This window comes from Sprattus sprattus (genome assembly GCF_963457725.1).
Source record: "Sprattus sprattus genome assembly, chromosome: 19".
Taxonomy (NCBI): Eukaryota; Metazoa; Chordata; class Actinopteri; order Clupeiformes; family Clupeidae; genus Sprattus; species Sprattus sprattus.
The window spans coordinates 3,033,458-3,053,768 of NC_137917.1; the positions used below are offsets into that span (position 1 = coordinate 3,033,458).

Here is a 20,311-nt window from a genome sequence, read left to right on the forward strand (position 1 = left end):
CCAATCGGGCCATGTCTGAGAACAGGGCTGTCCTTATTCCCGTTCCAGGGCTGCATTTGGATTTGGGTGGGAACAGAGGTGAGTCAGCGGCGGACCTGGGGCTTCCCTTGAGGTTTGTCCCAGACCTGGGGTCATCTTATGTCCAGAGGATCGTCTCATTTCTGGACGGTCCCCAGATGCCACACCCTAATCACACCCTCTCTTTCCCAGGAGAGACGCCTGTGACTCACCCACAGCAAGATGTTTTTGTCCTTTGCTGAAATCACATACAGCTCAAATGTTCCAGAAACTTCTGGGAAAGGCGCCCCTATCACAAAGACCCAACTTTGCCTTTAGCCGCCGCCCAAAATACATCAATTTGGTCGGTATGGCATGACTAGTTTTGGCACTGATGGTCAGTGGTTAAAACCCACCATGAGGCCTCATGAAATGCATGACAATATCCTGCTAGAAGAGCCCAGAGTTAAAAAGGGTAGAGAAAGAGAGGGTTGGGTGGAAACCGATAGCACAACTTGTATCTCCCACAGCCACAGCACCCAGAGACACTTGGCCTCGCTTATCCATGTAGAATCCATCCAGTTCTTCCCCATAGCTACAAAGCACTGTACATTTAAGCTGTTTTCCCATCGAGTCAACAACTGTTCTGATGGAGTGCAGAGTCAAATGTATGATATGATGGAGATTTACTTGGATGGATTTGACATGGTCTTATCTGATTGGTTTGATCTGTTTAAATCAAGATTCTGACATGACTGAAAGATCAGTTAAAATCACAAGTACCATGCATTTGCATGTACAGGTGAATCTATAAGTGTTAATGATTGCCTTCGGTTTTATAAGGCACTTGATGGTGTTACTTGATTGGTCACTTGATTGGTTGTCGATCACAGAGGAGGAGACGTGAGGAGGTAAATGGTATGGGAACTTAACACTGACAGAACATGAGACCTGGAAGTGGAGGATGATGGTCCATATGAGCCCCAGGGTGAGCTTAGGGTTTCCATCTGCAATGTCGTCATTTCTGATGTTCACCAGCTTGACCTAGGATCGAACACAAGGAAAGGAAAACTAAATTCAGAAACCTCTCCATCAACCGATCAACAAACTTCTTCTGTCTAGTTACAATATGTCTTAGATCACACAAAGACCATTTTGCATTACCTGCCGGTGCCTCAGGAAATCCAGTGCTATCTGTACATTCTGCAGCTTGTGGAATCGCATGCGGCCTTTCTCACGGGGCTGCAGACAATAGAGTGGTGAGGGGGAGGGGAAAGAACAGAGGAGAGGTAACGTTAGCAGGCCTGATAATTGCACAGTGAATCACGGTGGTGGTGTGTGCCAGGCAACTCTTCAGAGGATCCTTTGGTGCATGGAAATGGAGGACTTGCCCACACAGGAGAAGACCTGCACAGGCAACAGAAAAGGATGCCTGGAGTAGCTACTTCTACTTGGACACGATACAGTCTATGAGCAGGCTAAAATGGAAGAGGGATGTGTGAACTCTAGGATGTGTGACAATGTGGCACGGGAACTAAATGAATAAACATCTTTGAGATCTTCTTTTGTGCAACTGTAAAAAAACACCTGACAAAAGACCAAGATCAAACATACTCAAATGACAATGTAGGATGCCATAAAGACATTTTAGAGATCCAGCCAGTGAAAAATACATTCAGGCATCAAGTGAAGAACAAGGGGACAGTATCTATCAACCCCAAATCAGCCCTCCAGTGTAGAATACTTGAGTGATCACTCATTTTGTTAGCTACAAGACCTATGTAAATTTATGGCATGTAATGGATTACACATACTATGTAAAACATATGGTCAGAGGGCCAAATAATAATTATCTGCATCACAGGATTAACCAATAATTCATGCAACAAATAAGCCAAATACCACATTTGGTTAGTAGCAAAGTAAAAAAGGGTTTGGTCAGTTTCCACTTTACTCAAATGTCTTACTGTGAGGTGTCACTGCAGCAGTTATTAAGTTCTCCATTAAGAAGTCTCACAGTGGTTTTCAATGAAGAGAACTTGTTTAAAAATGTAGGTATTGCATAGACAAAACTTAACTTCTCAATTTTTAACAGTATAGCCAAAACAAACTCAACAGCCATCCTTCTTTTGTTATTCCACAGTACTTTTAACCCTAGGCAGCAAAATGTGGTTAACACACATTGGATCCTCCACCCAACTTGCAACACAAACACCAAAAACAACATACAAACTGATAGCCTGAAAGAAAAGAAAATGAAGCCAATGAAAGACAGACGACGGGGAAGCTAACAAGCGGCCATGCACAGGCCGGGGGGGAGGGGTGACCCATGCCAACATGAAGAAGGAGCCCAAGTTACAAACCCACTCACCAACCGCAAGTTCCTCACAACGTCTTTCTCCCTCGACTAGCCCCAGCAAGAGCAGTGCAAAGAGAAGAGGCATAGGCCAAACAGGGCATAGAACAGCAAACGGGGAGAGAGAGGAAAAGGGCAGAGAGGATGGAGAGGAGGGCAGAGAAGGAAAAGAAAGAGTCAAAGAGATGCACACAGTTCAAAAGAGAGAGAGATAGAAGCCAACGCAAGGTTAATGTCTGTTACGGCGTTGGTGGCTTTTCGAAGAATTTAGCTGAGCCACATGGTATGATGCTAGTGGGAGTGCAAGGCCGTGATACATGTGCTATAGCATTTTTTGTTGTTGATGTTATTTTAGCTGTTTGTGTAGAACAAAACAAACAAACAAACATAAAGATTTAGTCAAGGTTGTCAACACAGCACATCTGAATTTGTTGTTTGCTTCCAAACATGATTTCATCTCTGAACATCTGGTTAGAAAAGCTTACAGGTGTTTCAAATCAGAACTAGCTGATACCAAAAAAACACCTTGAAAGCTAACAATGCCAAAACAAACCCACAATTGAGCCTTACTTCAGAGTTGGAATGTAGTTTGATAATAGTGACCATATTGATACAAGACTGACCAAACTAATTTAGTACTGAGCATATTAGTTTTTTTTTTTTAAAATCTGTATAAATTTGACCTTGGGCTTAAGAACTCTAACTACTCTCAAAGCAGCTGGGCTAGGGTTAAGGCTCAAACTGAGATGCGATCTTCATGGCAGAAGCAGAGCCTGTCAAGTTGTAGACAAACGGTTGGTTGTAACTCACCAGCGTCTCCCCGGATAGGACCTCCAGCAGGGAGATCAGGTTGTGTCCATCTCTGAGATCTTCATAAAGATCACTCACATGACGCTGGGCCTGTACAACAGAGAGAGGGAAAAGTTCACATGTTGGTCCATGCACAATCAACCTGGGTAGCCACCTCATATAATATGTGAATGCTACGTGCATTTACGACATTCAAAGCAACAGTCTGCGATTCTAGTCCATTACTTTTTGTCACATTCTATGGATTGCTCCACATGGTCCTCTAACTGTCAGTTCTGTTCGTACACAGTCCTGGCGTTGTGAATGGGAAACAAACATAGTGGCTCGGACCAAGCCATAAACAATTCCAGCAAATCAAGACGTTGCTACAGGAGCATGGAAGGGCAAGCTGTGTTGAGCTCAAATATCAACAAACTATTCCTCTAATTGCGTACCTTTATTTTTAATTGTGCTTATATATTTGACGAATTATTTTATTCTGTATTTTGAAGATATACAGGATTAAATTCTTTTCTATATTTACAGTTATGTATATTTATGTAAGATTTGAGTTCTGGCATATCCTTTTTTCTGCCCGTCAAGCTCTTTAGGGAGCTGTGTATGGACATCTTGATAAGAACAGCGGGCAGGAATGCATGCCTGTAAGCACCAAACCAGGCTGGTTTGAACAGAGAAACACCTGCCAAATCGACAGCTGCATACACATGATGGATTAGAGTCATTGGTGAATCATAAAAATCCAGTCACACAGCCAGCCCAGCCCAGTTTTACACAAGGCAGTGTTGGTGTGCTGTGCCTTTTGTGACCATTACTAGGTGTTGGAGCTGTAGAACCCCATTTGTGGCGTATGAGGCTGGAGTATAGTGAGTAAAGCCAGAACAAATTGGATGTAATATGCCATAGCATTAAGTGCATGGGAGTGGAGTAAGAGTGCACCAGCATTAACACAAAAGTAGAATAGCGTGTCAAAAGCTGAATTAATAAGGTCATATTAGAACAGGCAGGGGTTAGAAAATTCCAAAGGGTTTCATATGCAAAAATAGTATTCTATTTAGTATAGAAAATAGATGCATAAGAAAAGAAGGAAGCGTGTTTGTAGGTAAAGGGTCCACATGCAGCTGGGGAACATAGGCTGGGACAGACACTTGCTTGGACCTGTTAGCAGATGCTACCATACCTACCTCAGCTTTCCAGTGCTGGATGGAGAGATGAAGGATGGCGATGAGAAATAAATGAAGAGAATGTTGGGAAGGAGTAAATGGGAAAAGAGGAAACATGAGATGATGAGGATGTGTTAGTGAATAAAATATATTAGATTGGGAGATGAGAATTGAAAGATGAGAGATGGATTCTTTTAGGCAAGTATAACAAGATGAGAAGGATTAGTCAAATGGCACTTAGAGAAGTCTGAAGAAGTGAAGGGCAGCTTGTATTTCTATCATCCCTTTGGCTTCAAAATGATTCATTTGCTCAGTTGCTGCTGAACTCTCTGTTAATGTTGGATTACTCCACAAGTATTAACATGTCATCGTCTGAGCAACTTCATTGAAAATATCATCATATAATTAAACAGTGCTAAAGCTGTTAAAGCCGTCTGTAAAGGCATGATTAGAAATTAATAAACAAGCAGAATTTGATAACAATGATATAAATAAAACATAAATAAATAAAGCAAAATCAAAAACATGAGGCAAAAACCAATGACACACTGTTTTTTACCTTTTAAACACAAATGACCATAACATTCCACGTAGATAATCATTTTAACGTCATCTTAAGAAATGTATGGTTCAAGAGACAAAACACTGAATGTCCACCAGGGTTCACTGTTGATCCACGTAACCAAACCTACCTCACGCTACCTGGAAACTAATGTGACTAGGATGTTTCTTTGTTTAGCTTCCCGTACAAATGAGGTGAAAAGGCATCAGTCTTTTTAAACTCTATTAATGTAATCCTCTGTAGGAGAGCGAGAGATAGCATGAGTAAAGAAAGAGTCCTCCCATGTCCTTGTATCTATTTGTAGTCCTCAGGTTAGAATGTACGCTTCCCTTCTGCATACTACTCCTCTTTACTCATATTAACATGCCATCTATCAGCAGGGAGCAATACTCTGGTGTTGAAGGGGCCATGGCATGCAGTCAGTCTCACATTCTCTCTGATGACAGGTAGAAGTATGCTACAAATTGAGATCCCACTGTCAAGTGAGCTGTTTGATCTCTGTCGGGGTGCAGACCCGTCAAGGTTAAACCTTTAAGGCCATTCAGCCGATAATGAGAGTGACAGCCATTTAATACCCAGCAGGCAATGCGTTTGCGTTGCATGGTTTTCATTCTCACCAAAGGACAAATTCCTTGGGATTATGTCTGGCTATTTAGGTATGTTGGAAGAAAAACAACACGTTTGTTGTTGACACTGGTTAGCGGTGTTTATGTTATGCACTACAGATTTGTACTTTTGCTCACCGCAAATTGAGCTGGCCTGAATCAACGATAGCTAAAGAGATATGAACAAACAGCTTTTCCCCCACAGAAGCCCAAAAGAACGGCACAATTTCTCCACACACTGAAATGTAGTGTGTAAAACTCTACTGTCATCACCGACCTCCACCCTCATTTTTCCTCAACTCTCTCCATATTTCAGATTTATGCTCATGCCATTTAGTCTGAAAGGGGCTCCACATCCCTTTCCTGAGCCTGATATCTGTCCCTCCCCTCGGTACCAGCTTACTGGAAACATAACACAAACATGAGTTTGACATCAGCTGGGTGTGAAGGTGGGGTTCTGGTTGTTAACACTTTCTGCCCCATTATGCACCCTCAAATTAGCAACACTTTCTCGAGTCTAACTAACTACTTTTCATTGTGCCAGTGGTAATTGGACCAAACACTAGGGAAGTGCCGCCACTGCTGTCTGACAGAACCTTTGCAGAATGGGGTGGTTTGCAACATGAGCCTGCTTTTGGTTTGGTAATGAAGTTTGCGCAATTTTGCAGGAAATAACATAGTGGATTTACTGTTCAGCAACGGCTTGCTGAGTAGCTTTTAAACTCTACTAGCTGAACTTTATTAACCTTTGAGATGTTTTGGGGCAAAGTTTACTATGGCCTAAAACATAATGGCCTATTAACAACAATGAAGGTTAGTCTAGCTCCAAGAATCAAAGTCTGTATTGGGATGTGACATAGTTGTTTATGCATCTTCTGTTCACAGTTCTTACATATTTTTAAGTTACCTTCTGTTGAGGTGGTCATGCACAATTTTTCTTATTTAACCAGCACTTGGCGTAGTAGATATCTCATTGTTTAATTTTGAGCATGGACAATAGTTACCATAAAGACACTGTCTTTTGACATGGCATAGTGGCATTAAACTTTACATTGTCAAAGTCACTTGCTCTGTGGTATTCTAATGAGTAGAGCAATGCCTTTAATTACAAAAGACTGCTGAACTGTTACCTCAGAAAATTGTATTTTCTCACAACACAGCTCTATTTTATCAAGAATGCTCAGCAAAAATATAATGTTTATTTTCCAGGCTATTTATAGGATATGAGGGGGTGTTTGGCATTTGAATGTGTCTCTGAAGACACCAGCTTTGTCCTTCAACAACCTAGGGAAGATCAATGAATATGTTATGGCCGAGCAAATGTTACGGCCAACTAGACCTTACTACGCAACTCTGGCAGAGGCTGGGGGAGACTAGACAGGCAGGCAGGCAGGCAGACAGCCATCCGCATCAAGGCGTCTGTGGAGCACATGCGCTACCGTTGGCCCAGGCAGTGGGATCGCTGCCCGCAACACAATCGGCCGCTTCAGAAGGAGCAAAGCGAATCCAGATGTTTGTGACTCACTGCCGTGTACATATGCAGAATGTGCTTACAAAGAGAGAGTGTGTTTGTCTTATTTCTAGAGTGGAGTTTCTTTGACTTTTCGGCCATGCTTGCATAGATTGGACAATAGTCGTTTGAATGTGGAGGGTGTCTTTTCCATTTCCGTTCTTCTGATTTAATGAATGGGGTTTATTTCTGTTAGAGGGGGTGGGGGGGGGGGGGGACCTGGCATAACAAGGAACACCCCCATCACAAGCTGCGGCCCATAAACTTCTGGTTAAGCCGTGGGATTGTGTCCAATGATAAATGACACAGCGAGGGTATTTATACTTGTGGAGTGGCTTCAGTGGAATCCATTTTTCTTTACTAATGAGAAGGTCAAGAGTGAGCTGTTTGCATTTTTAACCCTCCCCCTTCCTTTCCCATCTGCCCCCTCATTGTTAGTGCCCAGTGATTAATGAACTGACGGAGTGAGGTAGGTGAGAGTAGAAGAAGAGTAATTGACATGTTGACTGTGGCATCGACGAACCTCTTGTCAGGAGGCAAGAGCTCTGATCAGCCTCTACGTAGCTGGTTTGTTGCTCTCCAGTACTTTAGGCTTTCATTTTGAGTTTTGACTCAAATTTAAAAAAAAAAAGCAGGTTTTCACCTATGGCATCCTCAGCTCCATGTTGTGGTGTGGACCTGCTGAGGTTTAGAAGCCTCAACGTCCTAATATTCTGTTGCCATGGGTACACGTCTCCATGATTTTACCACTGATGCAGTACCTGCATGTTCAGCTTGAGAGCAGCCGAATGGTGTTTCTGAACTGTGGTGGTGCAATCACCAGGATTAATCTTAACCCTTATGATTCAACACACCAAATAGCAGATATTTATTTCATGGTATATGCTGCCAAAAATGTACTGGGTAAAAATGGCTGACTAAGAAACTGAGAAACCATTAGGGTTGACAAGATTTGACAAGCACTCAAAAGCCAAAAAGCAAATGGACGTAATCAATGCACTTCCTGTAAGTTAATTGCATTTTAGATCCGCTGTGTAACCACCTCGCATGATTGCATGGAATTCAGATGATTTTTTTTACCTTCATGAGATGCTTGTTCACCCATTTTGTGAAGGTCTTTTTCTGTACTCGGTCCCGCTCATCTGGAAAGGAAACACAAATAATGGGGTTTAGAAATTGTGTAGCAACATCAGTCTACTCAGACAGGACCTTCTCTGGAGAAAAGTGGAAACAGGTGACATGTTGAAATACAATATTCAGTGTGTGGTATGGTGTGAAGCAGACTTTGGGGGGTGGGATCATGAAACACTGTCTAGAGGCCCTCAGACCCAGCTGTATCCCATTGTCTGCCCGTTCCGGGAAGGGTTGTCATGGCACGGAGGAGTCATCGTCTGATGATGATGGTGTTGTCTTTGCGCTTTCCTCCAGTCATTATCACACGCTTACCCTGCGGCTAGTCATTGTAAGAGGGGGGAGTGTCCGCCTCACAGATACAAAAAACTAAAACGTTAAGATGGAGGAAAAGAGCTGAGCCAGCCAAAGCACCCTAGGCTTAGAATCTACCGTGGCTTGTGCAAAACAGTCTGGGCTATTTCATTGTAAGTGTGAGTCCAGGAAAAACAAGGAGCTCTTTGAGGAGCGCTGGAAGATGTAGAGTTTTTAGAGGTGAGGGACGTGAGGACGGCCTGTCAGCACAGCAGACAGGTGACCCGTGATGACACAGCCAACACAGCCCCCCCCCCTCCGGCTGGAAAAGCCGACTGGAAACAACTGACACTTGTAGAAGTCAACATAGGTTCAGCCACACTCAGACAAAAACTCCCGCTGACACCTGATCTTGTGTTACCTGATCTAACCCGTAGCTAGTTCTTCCTCTATCTGAGTCAAACCCACCTCAGACACACCTGCACATCACACCGACTATTCAGTGGCACATCTGATATCTCCTAACTCTGTAACCTAATTTCAATTATCAACGCAAGATACAGACAAATGGGACAATATGAGTCATGATTTCGATGAGTCATGTTGACTGCACCATACTGCAACCAGCAATCAGTTTGAGAAGCCCTCACAAATATGGTAGTAAACCAAGATGTGATGCAATAAAACAGGGTTTCCTAGTGAAAAAAAGAAAGATCACCCACCCTTAAAACACACCCAGTTGATAAGAAAAGCTTAGTAGGCAGGGAATGTGGCTGACTCAGACCTCATGCGTATGTGGCTGCGGGCTACACATGCACTCTCCCGGGTGCTCGGTTGGGATGTTGTTATGATTGCCACGTTGCCATGGAAACCCAGCAGGAGTAGGGGCGACCTTTAAAATCAGCAACTCTGACCTCGGAAATAAACAATGCTCTCTAGTTTAGGGGTCCATTTCAAAGAAGTAAAGTTAATGAGCTACACAACAGCAAAATAATCGCCCAGGGCGCAAGGGCCCATCAGTTGGGGCCGGCTCAGAGGCCCCTAGTGCCTCAGCACAGGCCACACAGTGACCTTTGATCAGTGGAGTAGTTAAATGAAATGGCACTTATACATATTACATAAGCTGCCGCTAATGTTTACACCAAACAATTAAATCCACAACGGACTCCGCCCTTCATAAATACAAGTCAAGCGAAATGACAGCTCACTTTTTGACAAAGATTTCTTTCTGTATTTATTTAGCCTTTCAAATGAATAGTCTCACAGAAAGCACACACTTTCACTGAGTTGCAAATGCCCAGCTTACTCACAAGAACCAGATGCACAATCCAACAGAACTTCAACCCCCAAAAGAAATATATAATTTGCTCTCGTTTCCAAGTTCTAATTTGGCCCTGCACAAACCCAGCCATTTGGACTCGATGGCCACGAAGAGCCCATAGAGTTCCACCACTGGGATTTGCCATTTTTTCCATATATGACTGAAAGTGGCAGTAATTACATTAACCCCGCAGGCTGAATCATTTGAACCGCCACTGCTTTGATACACACCCCTGTGACCATTTTACTTTGAAAGACAAGTCATAACATGAAGGAGGGAATGAGGGACACAATTATACCAAGAAAGTGCTTTTTCAGCAGCATTAGAAAATTCAGTGTACAAACGACTCAGACTTTGAGTTCAGCTGATCACTGGCCGGAAAGACTACTGCTGGTGGCTGTTTGACCAATGAGATCAAAGCTTACGCTCAACAGTGTGTAGAAAGCTCAGCCTAGCTTACAACCACCGTGGATGGCAACAATGTGATATCTGCTATGTCTAAACTCACAGCAAAACAAAGCTCACACTGCCATTCTGAGACTGAACCGAAGCACTGAGAATTTCAAACAGGCACACCAAGACTGAGTGGGAATTTCCACTAAAGAACGGACAATTCTTCTTCTCAAAGGCATACTTAGAGGGACATTAAACTCTGGCCTGTTTCAGTGAGATTGCTGTAGAGCATTTTTTTCATATTTGGGATGAGACAGAAAGCCAGCACCATGAGGGAGTTCATTATATCACATAATTACCAATTAGGTCATTCCTGTGGGATAAGAAGAGACAGAGCATAAGCCCTGCCCTGTGTTTTGAGAGAGAGGGAAAGAAAACTTTCCAAGTCAGAATCACAGCAGCAGCATAACGAAAGGAAATCCAGACTTCACTGAGCTACTGATCAACTATTCACCAAATGGTCATATACAGACCAACTCCATATAAACAAACTGCATTAACAAAAAAGAGTTTCGGATCAGCCTGATCTGACCAGTTTAGGGCAGCACTGGTCAGCTTAGGCTCTTTCTGCCTGTCCCACAGCTCGAGGCAGATCAGTCATACCTTTCCTCCCATCCATGGCTTTAAGCATCCCTTGGTAGAAGCCGTCATCCGAGGCCTCCCTTTGCTGGCCATTGCTGTCAGTGGAAACGTTCCTGTACTTCTTTTGGCTGCTCATGCTCTCTTACTCTCCTACTGTTTTCCTCTCTACACCCTGCTGAAGTACAGAGTCTGGTCCCTCCTGTAGGTCCTTGGTAGGTTACTGTGTGACTGTCTGAGTCTGTGTGAGTGGGAAGTCTTCTCTGTGTCAAGCACAGGGCACGTTTCTGAAGCTGCCTTCCGAGGTGCCTGTCTCTTCTGAATGAGAGAGAGGCGGCTGGCAGCGTGGAGTGTACAGCGGTCGCGTGGGTGTGATCCTGTTCGAGTGCTCAAAGTGTGCTCTCTCTCTTTCTCTCTCTCTCTCTGTCTCTCTCTTCCTCTGTTCCTTTCCTCTTTTCCTTTTTGCCTGGTTCAGCACTAAGCTCTGCCCCCTCTCTCTCTCCCTCTTACTTCTCTCCTGTCTTTCTTCTTTTTTTCCCCCTTCGTCTTCCTTTGTGGTAAATGGTGCCTGTAGGCTACACAGACTGTGTGTGCATGTGCTGAGCTGTGTTTTTTTGTGAATGTGTTTGTGTGAGTACGATTACTGAGGACACTGTGGGCTAGGCTGCTTGCACCCCGCCCCTCTCTCTCTCTTTCTCTCTCTCTCTTTCTCTCTCTCTCTCTCTCTCTCTCTCATTGCTTGTCACGCTGGTGTGGTCAGAGACTGATGGAAGGGGTGGGGTTAGGAAAGTGATCAAGCAAGGTGTGGCGACCGACACGCCTCTTCCGTTACCAAGCTTCTGCAAATGCCAGGCCATACACACTGTCACGAGCACACACTGTCACTAACACACACACACACACACACACACACGCACGCACACACACACACACACACACACACATACACACACACACACAAACAAACAAACAAATACAGACATCCACCACATCCTATAAAATATGCAACAAGCACACATTCACTTACAATCAGAGTCAGACTGGGTCGACGAACGAAAGCAGTCACTGACGCAACACGCACACACATACACACCAATCTAAAGGTCTAAAAAAATAGTAAAAGGAGGAAGTGAAGTGAATTTCGAAATGTACACACCCTCACAGTACAAATATTCATGTATCATAGGGAGAGTCTCTGTGTACTTTTATAATCTGTGCTTGGTGCTTCAGAAAACAATGTCCTTCAAATGCAGACCTTATCTCAAGTAATCTCAAAACAAAGAATAACAAACACACACACACACACACATACATGCGAAAGCACAGACACACACACACACACACACACACACACACACACACACACACACACAGACACACACACACACACACACACACACACACACACACACACACACACACACACACACACACACACAACTGTTTGTTTAATCATTAACTGCTCACAGCATTCCACATTGCTGCATAAGCATTACGCACTCCAACAATCGGAAGGATGGGCCGATCAGGTACCCACATGAAACTGAGGCGGGTGCCAACCCCACAGTTGCCCCTGAAGCACAGACACACAGCAGACATAGAGCAGTATCTGGCCCTTCCAGGCAACAATGCCTTACCAGCAGCACAGTACAAACCAGTTTTAGGGTGTCAGAAAAGATTATGTTAGGTAGAGAGCCTTTTGTTAAGGACAACTATGACTGATGTAAGATAAGGCACTCGTGGTTTGCTGAGATTACCATGAAAAAACAGGGTGCATGCTGAAAGGTTATGTTGTGATCCTCACATCAAAAAGGGGAATGCTTGTGTCAAAGTCATGACATCACCTGTCATTGCTGGGCCTTCCAGAAATGGAAATAAAAAATATTTTGTCTCCAAGCACCATTTCACTCTTATGAAGTCTTAAATGGGACCTCAGGGATTGTCTTTTATCTTATGGCATTTTAAGGAAAGCAGGATTCCAAACCATTTCTCAACGCAAGACAATGAACAACAAAACAGGATGTCACATGACGGAGAGAGAGAGAAGGGAAAGAGTTAGGTGACAAGTTTGATATGGGTTAACGTGGGCGGGTGAGAAACAGTGATTGTAGGTGTGTTGAAATCCCCCTCATATATTCGCATAAGCCACCGAGATGCAGGTGCTGACAGGGATATCCACCCTACTGCGTGTCTAATCCCCTGGTCCCTCTCTCTGAGGGGAGTAAGAACTTACAGTCTACCAATAAGGGATGAGGGTGCAGCTCCTGTTAATACTTGCACAAACTTGAGACAAGGACAGTGACTAGATGTGAATGTATGTGTGTGTGTATGTGTGTGTGTGTGTGTGTGTGTGTGTGTGTGTTTGTGTGTGTGTTTGTGTGTGTGTGTGTGTGTGTGTGTTTGTGTGTGTGTTTGTGTGTGTGTGTGTGTGTGTGTGTGTGTGTGTGTGTGTGTGTGTGTGTGTTTGTGTGTGTGTTTGTGTGTGTGTGTGTGTGTGTGTGTGTGTGTGTGTGTGTGTGTGTGTGTGTGTGTGTGTGTGTGTGTGTATGTGTGTGTGTGTGTGTGTGTGTGTGTATGTACACATGTGTGTTCACGTGTGAGGGTGTACAGTGCCACTTGAAAGTATGTGAACCCCTTGAGCACTTAAGCGTTTTCTGTTGTTTTACCATGATTTTCCATTTTTTTATCACCAATTTTCCATAGATGAAATGTCAGGTTTATGTTTATCATTTGCATGTACTTGTTTAGAGGAAATTGTTTGAGAAGCTGAAAAACTACATGAAACATGGAATTAGTCCATTTCAAAAGTAAGTGAACCCCCAGCTGAATTGATAAAGTCAAGCAGGTAACAGATTCAGTGAAACTTATTTGGGTGAATAATTAGTCAATTGAGCAAACCGATCATCTGAGACATCCTTAGGGAAAGGTTTGGGCAACACAGATTAAAAGAGAGAGGAAACCAACCAAACTACTGTAGTGCCAAGGTGTACCCACACAGATCAACAATGCCGAGAGGAAACGAGATATCCAAGAACATCAGGAAGAAGGTACTGACAGCCCATCAGTCTTGGGAAAGCTGTAAGACCATCTCCAAAAGATTCCAGCTCCATCCATCCATCCAAGACAAATAATTTTGAAATGGAGGGCATTCAACATGACCGCATCTCTGCCTAGAAGTGGACGCCCATCAAGACCATCACCAAGAAGCACCAGAAGAAGAATAAATCAGGTAAAAGTCAACCCACACATCACCTCTAAAGAGTTTCGGACCTCTCTGGCAGCATCTGGGGTAAATGTACATGGGTCTACAATCAGACGAAAATTGTTGGTTTTGATCGTGACAAAATAATTCTATCTCGGACTCATCTGTTTAAAGAAGGGACTTCCAGAAGGCCTTTGGTTTATCCAAGTGCTCTCGGGCAAAGTTGAAACGGGCAGTTTTGTTCTTTCTTGAGAGCAGAGGCTTCCTTCTAGCAACCCGATCATGAATGTCATGTATATTCAATTTTCGTCTGATTGTAGACCCATGTACATTTACCCCAGATGCTGCCAGAGAGGTCTGAAACTCTTTAGAGGTGATGTGTGGGTTGACTTTTACCTGATTTATTCTTCTTCTGGTGCTTCTTGGTGATGGTCTTCATGGGCGTCCACTTCTAGGCAGAGATGCGGTCATGTTGAATGCCCTCCATTTCTAAATTATTTGTCTTGGATGGATGGATGGAGCTGGAATCTTTTGGAGATGGTCTTATAGCTTTCCCAGGAACCTTCTTCCTGATGTTCTCGGATATCTCGTTTCCTTTCGGCATTGTTGATCTGTGTTGGTACACCTTGGCACTACAGTAGTTTGGTTGGTTTCCTCCCTCTTTTAATCTGTGTTGCCCAAACCTTTCCCTAAGGATGTCTCAGATGATCGGTTTGCTTAATTGACTAATTAAGCACCCAAATAAGTTTCACTGAATCTGTTACCTGCTTGACTTTACCAATTCAGCTGGGGGTTCACTTACTTTTGAAATGGACTAATTCCATGTTTCATGTAGTCTTTTGGCTACTCAAACAATTCCCTCTAAAAAAAGTACATGCAAATGATAAACATAAACCTGACATTCCTTCTATGGAAAATTGGTGATGAAAAAAATGAAAAATCATGGTAAAACAACAGAAAACTCCTAAGTGGTCAAGGGGTTCACATACTTTAAAGTGGCACTGTATGTGTTTGATTTGATATCATTTGCACAGATATGGAAGGAAACGCCCTAAATAGTAACTTTAAAGCGGCTTTATTGTGTCTTGTATTTACAGGTTAAGGAATGAAGGAGTGGCAGCTTGGACAAATTAGAAGAGGGAATGTGTGCCTGCAGTATACAGAGTCCAAGCTTATGAACATTATGTCAGATCACATCAATTCTCATATCTTCAAAGCCTTTACACACAGATGTGATATGACAGGCTCTGTTTATGTTTGTGAGCCACTTGTAATAAACATTTGTTTAAGATAAAAAAAGTACTTCATAACTTTGTTTTGACAGAAAAGGGATTGTGACATCCTCCTCAAATCTGACCTGTATGATAGAGCATCTTAATTAGTATTATCGTGGTGGGCTTGCTATTACCATGGTCATTCCAGAGCATTGGTTGCAGTTGGATAAATGCAACATATCCTGAACTATGAAGTCATCTTTGCAGTCAGAGTCAGGGCAGGTAAGACAGAGGAAAAATACTTGGCTTAAATGGGCCTCACTCTCGCTGCATGTTTCGACATGGAATAAACTAGAAACAAACAGATTGCAAGCTAGACATTATGCTTTGTGTCAGTGTCTGGAAATGTAGATTGTACTGTCATTGCTTATATGTTATTGGTCTGGTTCTCAACTAGACAGTCATTGACATGTCATTTAGCCATGCAGGTACTGATAGGCATCGCTTTATCACAGGATCCTAAAGATAGTCCTCAACTCTTATAATGTTGGTATTAGACCCAACGTGGCTGTAGTGGCGTCATGTAGTTGGAGTCATCAGTCATGGCCCTCTCTGTCCCTCTAAGCAGACCCTGCAGTCCCCTAAGACTAACTGTTTTTTTTTGTTTCTTTTGTGGGGGCTGTGAAAAAGATGTCCTCAAGCAGTCATTACCCTGCTCACTAATCTAGTCACCTCAAAAACCAGCTGGCAGCGCAGTGAGCTCTCAAGGGAGACAGTGATGGGGGGATGAAAGCATTTTGTGCCTGCAAATCACATGCTGGGCTTGGGTAATAACTGATCAGTGGTCGCTCAAGTGTGCGTCTCCCAGGGTTTTCTCCTGGTGCGTGCCTGGAGTTCTGCGTGCGTCACACCATCATAAAAAAAGGAGGGACCCAGAGGCATGCTGCAGCCCAGCGGTCCCTCGGCCCAACCTCTGCTTTCCTTCAAGGTTTAACTGCCTCATCACACACACACACAAACACACACACACACACACACACACACACACACAAACACACACACAAACACACACACACACACACACACACACACACATACAACCACACACACACACACACACACACACACACACACACACACACAATTCTCTGGACCGTTATGCCTTCTCTTCACATCCAGAATGACTTGTTATCTTCTGTCAGATTCAAATGCAGCAATACTTACAGTTCCTAGTGAATATTTCTCTCAAATGATAAGAGAACATGGGAAAAGTTCTTTCCAAGGCACTGACCGTAAACATGAAATATCTGATCTGGGCTTGCACAAGTATAACTGTAAATAAACCAACTCAGCATCTGCTGATTCTACATCATCCTATATATGAACAGAAATATATCAGAAAGATGTGACAAGGAATAAAAGTTTATGTTTTCCAGTAAAGCTCAAAGCTGAGCTTAGCACTAATTGACACTACGATCAATCCATGACAACAAAACAACGATTCTATCAATGACTCCCACTGAGATTTTAAAGGGACACTATGCATAACTGTATCTATGCTGTGCCAAGATTTGTGCTTGTTCTCAATGTCTTTAAACACTGTTAAGAACCAGGTGGAACTGCTCAGCGGGAGGCTTCTTCACAACTTGTTCAAACTCCTGCTGGGGCTATTCCTTAGGAAAACATTTGGAGTGAACAAATGATAGAATCTGTCAGTGAATATTGTTATAGCCTTGAAGTGTTCTGGAAGAAGGCAGGGAGTGGCTGCCCTCCTGAGCATACCTGTCCGGGGCGCGTCCCCGACCCCTCCCTCCAGCCAGGGGGAGCTACCTGCTCTCAAAATCCCTCCAAACACATCGCTCATCCTCGCTTTGCAAGTGGCAGCCTGTGCTGGGAAGCCTGCCCCACCCAAAGGGTTTGGAATGTTGATAAAATAAGGAGAAAAAAACAAGATGTACCTCAGCTTTGTGAGTGGGGCGTGTGTGGGGGGGAGGTGGAGATACAGTTTGTGTTAATAACATAGGGTGAAGAAACGATAAGGGCATCTCATCTCGTGTGTGTACCTGTGTGTGGGATAGTGGGAGTGTATGTGTATGCGTGACACATGACACACCCTATCCTTTTCTACATGCTGAAACAGAGCAGATATTCTACCCAGCAGTCAGCTTAAGTAAGGCTGACTCCTAACATATTCATTACAGATCTATCACGCCTAGATTTTAAAGCTATTGCTATTGATCGTTTTGATAGAGTTCTTGAGGTTTCTCACGTTTTATATTAATTGTGTGGGTCACTTTGGATGAAAACATCTGGTGAATAAATAGCTATAACTACAACTTTAACCGTGAATCACAAATTCCTTTCTTATCAATTTCCACATTTAACTTCTCAGTATTCCATCTCTTTAGCTATCTGTTTTTTGTTTTAATAAGAGAGGTGGCATTTCAGATAACCTTTAGCCTGTTTGGCCATCAGTCTCAGCCCACTCTTTGGCTCAGAGTGCTGGGGGGGGGGGGGGGGGGGGTTGGGTGACCCGCTTTCCTTTAATATACAAGGGGGCTTTTTGATGCCAATGACAGAGTGGGATGAAGCCAAATCTTAATTTAACTTTGGGGCTGAGTGGAGAACTGATAACCATGGCAGATGAGATTTTCAAAGACGGACTGTTGCTCGTACACACAAACCAAAACACACACAAACAATGGTTCAGCAAGGAAAGCCCCATAAAACAGTTTTATCTAGAGCGTTCTATCAGCATATCATAAGTAACTCACAGGTAGCCTGAAAGCATTGATGATTGGTAACCTGGCCAAAAGAGTACTACCTCCCTCTACTGGTAATGAATCAGACATTTATTATTCTTCTCTGAATTCCTGAGCTCCTCACAGATGAAAGACTTTGAAGAGAAAAAGGTTTTAAGGGAGTAGGACATTTCATATTTCATTTCTCCTCAGGGCACACCAAAAGCTCAGAGTACAATATTAATGAAACCTTCCGAAATGTAATGAGGAGGTTTTCATTTCCTTGTCTTTCCCCAACAGTTTCATAAGTGCTGTAAAACCCAGGGTCTGATGGCTAAATCTGATGTTGCGGAGTGCTGGCCTCAGCTTTGGTGGGAAAAAAAGAAATCCGAGAAGAGTCACAGTAGCAATGTACCGAAAACACAGAGGAGCCATGGCAACAGAAACCGTATGCACTCACTCTCTTACTCATGGGAGTATTTTTAGAAATCAAGCTACCGGTCTTGAATGACTGGGCATCTCCCGACAAAAAAAAAAAATCCCAGTCCACGTTCCATGAAAATCTACCGACACAGCGATATACTACATGAATTAATCTACTACATAAATTCATCTACCACACAAATGACTAGATTTGCACATTATTTCAGTATTTCCAGTTAAATAATGAGAACTGCTGTGACTCTCATCTCAGACTGGAGAGCAGCTCTATTCACCAGCCACTAGATGGCGATAAAATACATAAAGCAGTGATGGACTTCACTGAATGCAGACTTCCTTTTTTAACAGCACAAGGGACGTTTGCTAATATGAAACGAAACTGTTAATAAGAGTTTTAAGTTTAATTACTCATAACAACTTTGTTTAAAGTAGTACAGGCAACATATAACAAGTCATGACAACCAACAACTTGTCTCTTTTCTAAGTATGTTCAAATAACCTATTGCATATAGGTCGTATAAAAAAACGTATAAGTAACGCCCACTTCAGCATCATTACATTCTTCAACCAACATGCATACACATCCCTGTCACACCTAACCCACCCATATTACATGGTGTTGAAGCCATGAGGAAGTACAAATGACTCATGAAAAGTGAAATCCTTTCCCAGTAAAACGCCCCTGCCTGATCCCCATGCTCTATCTCAGCTGTTTTGTCGCACTTAATACCATAAAACTTCACTTTTGTACTCTGTACCCTCATATAGTCTCCTACACAATTCCTTGTAAACTAAGTTGAACAATGCATACAAAATAAACCCAGCACTGGACAGCACTAAAGTAGTTTCTTCTTTCATTGTATTTTGTTGAGAGTTAAAACCGTCAGGACTATGACACATCTACAGATGCCGATCACGTTTCACACATTTTCCTTTATTAATTTTACACTATGTGAACATCTGTGACTAGGCCCAACAAAAGCTTTAACTGGGAGTCAGTTCAGATTTGTGTATAACAGAGGGCCTCTACGGGCCCCTGGATTAGACAAGGGCCAGCTGGAAGCAATCACAGAAACTTCCGCTTTAAGACATGTATCCCAGTCTGTTGCAATTAGTGCTGTGTGGCATTGAACAACTGCTTCTGAGTCTTTCTTCCTCTGTGCCTGCATTCCTGTCTACAACCCCGTGAGTATGATATTTTAAACCAAATGATTTTTAAATGCATAGCATTTACCTAACTGTTTAATCTGCATTTTTTAGTTGATTTGTTTGCACATTAAGTATGTGTTTATGAAGAGTTGTAAAATTATACGTAAAAGTATTGTAAATACCCTTAAATGTTGAAAGGATAGTTAAAGACAAATGCACATTGTTCTTGTTATTGCATGTGATCTTTCCAAACACCCCCTTCTGCCCAAGCTCCGCCTCCTCTGCACACTGGTCTCTGTCACTCACCTGCGCAACACATTTTACTGTACAGCCAGTCAGTCCGTTCCCCGCGGCTAATCTCGTTCAAATAGTTTTCTCGTTCGCAATGCATCCCGATTTTACATATTTCATAGAATGCATCCATTGGAGATAAGGATCGTCCGGTCGCCATATTCCATGTGACTGTCAGTTTTTGCTTCAGGTTTACTGACAGCAATTACATGAAAGCATGGTTTCAAGAGAGAGAAAGAGAGAGGGGTGGTGGTGGTGAGGGAGAGACAGAGTAACCAATAACAGACTGCCTTTCTCTCTTTCACATATACAAGCCCTGCCCATGTTATTCAACTGCAATGCAAATTACAACTAAAAAACTGAATTGTTCCTTGTTCATCATATGACTAAACCAGCACCTTGCTACAGAAGTGACAGCATTCTCAAGAGAAACATTTGCTTTGGATATATCATTAATGGCTTGCTATTTATTCTAATGGAAGAAAGGTCTCTTTT

General features: G+C 43.0%; 1 protein-coding gene across 8 annotated transcripts in view; it reads right to left on the reverse strand.

The window, feature by feature from the left end:
• LOC308380402 (plectin-like) overlaps positions 1–20,311 on the reverse strand; it is a 122,548-nt gene that overhangs the window by 34,426 nt on the left and 67,811 nt on the right. For 4 of the 8 annotated variants that reach the window (XM_080857727.1, XM_080857729.1, XM_080857725.1 and 1 more), the window contains exons 2-6: positions 8,081–8,142; positions 4,345–4,359; positions 3,164–3,253; positions 1,162–1,239; positions 949–1,041 (exon numbers count right to left, since the gene is read on the reverse strand). In XM_080857727.1, coding sequence (XP_080713853.1) covers positions 949–1,041; positions 1,162–1,239; positions 3,164–3,253; positions 4,345–4,359; positions 8,081–8,142 — 338 coding nt within the window. The remainder of the gene's footprint in view (positions 1–948; positions 1,042–1,161; positions 1,240–3,163; positions 3,254–4,344; positions 4,360–8,080; positions 8,143–20,311) is intronic. The other 4 variants (XM_080857728.1, XM_080857730.1, XM_080857726.1 and 1 more) reach the window with 1 other exon arrangement.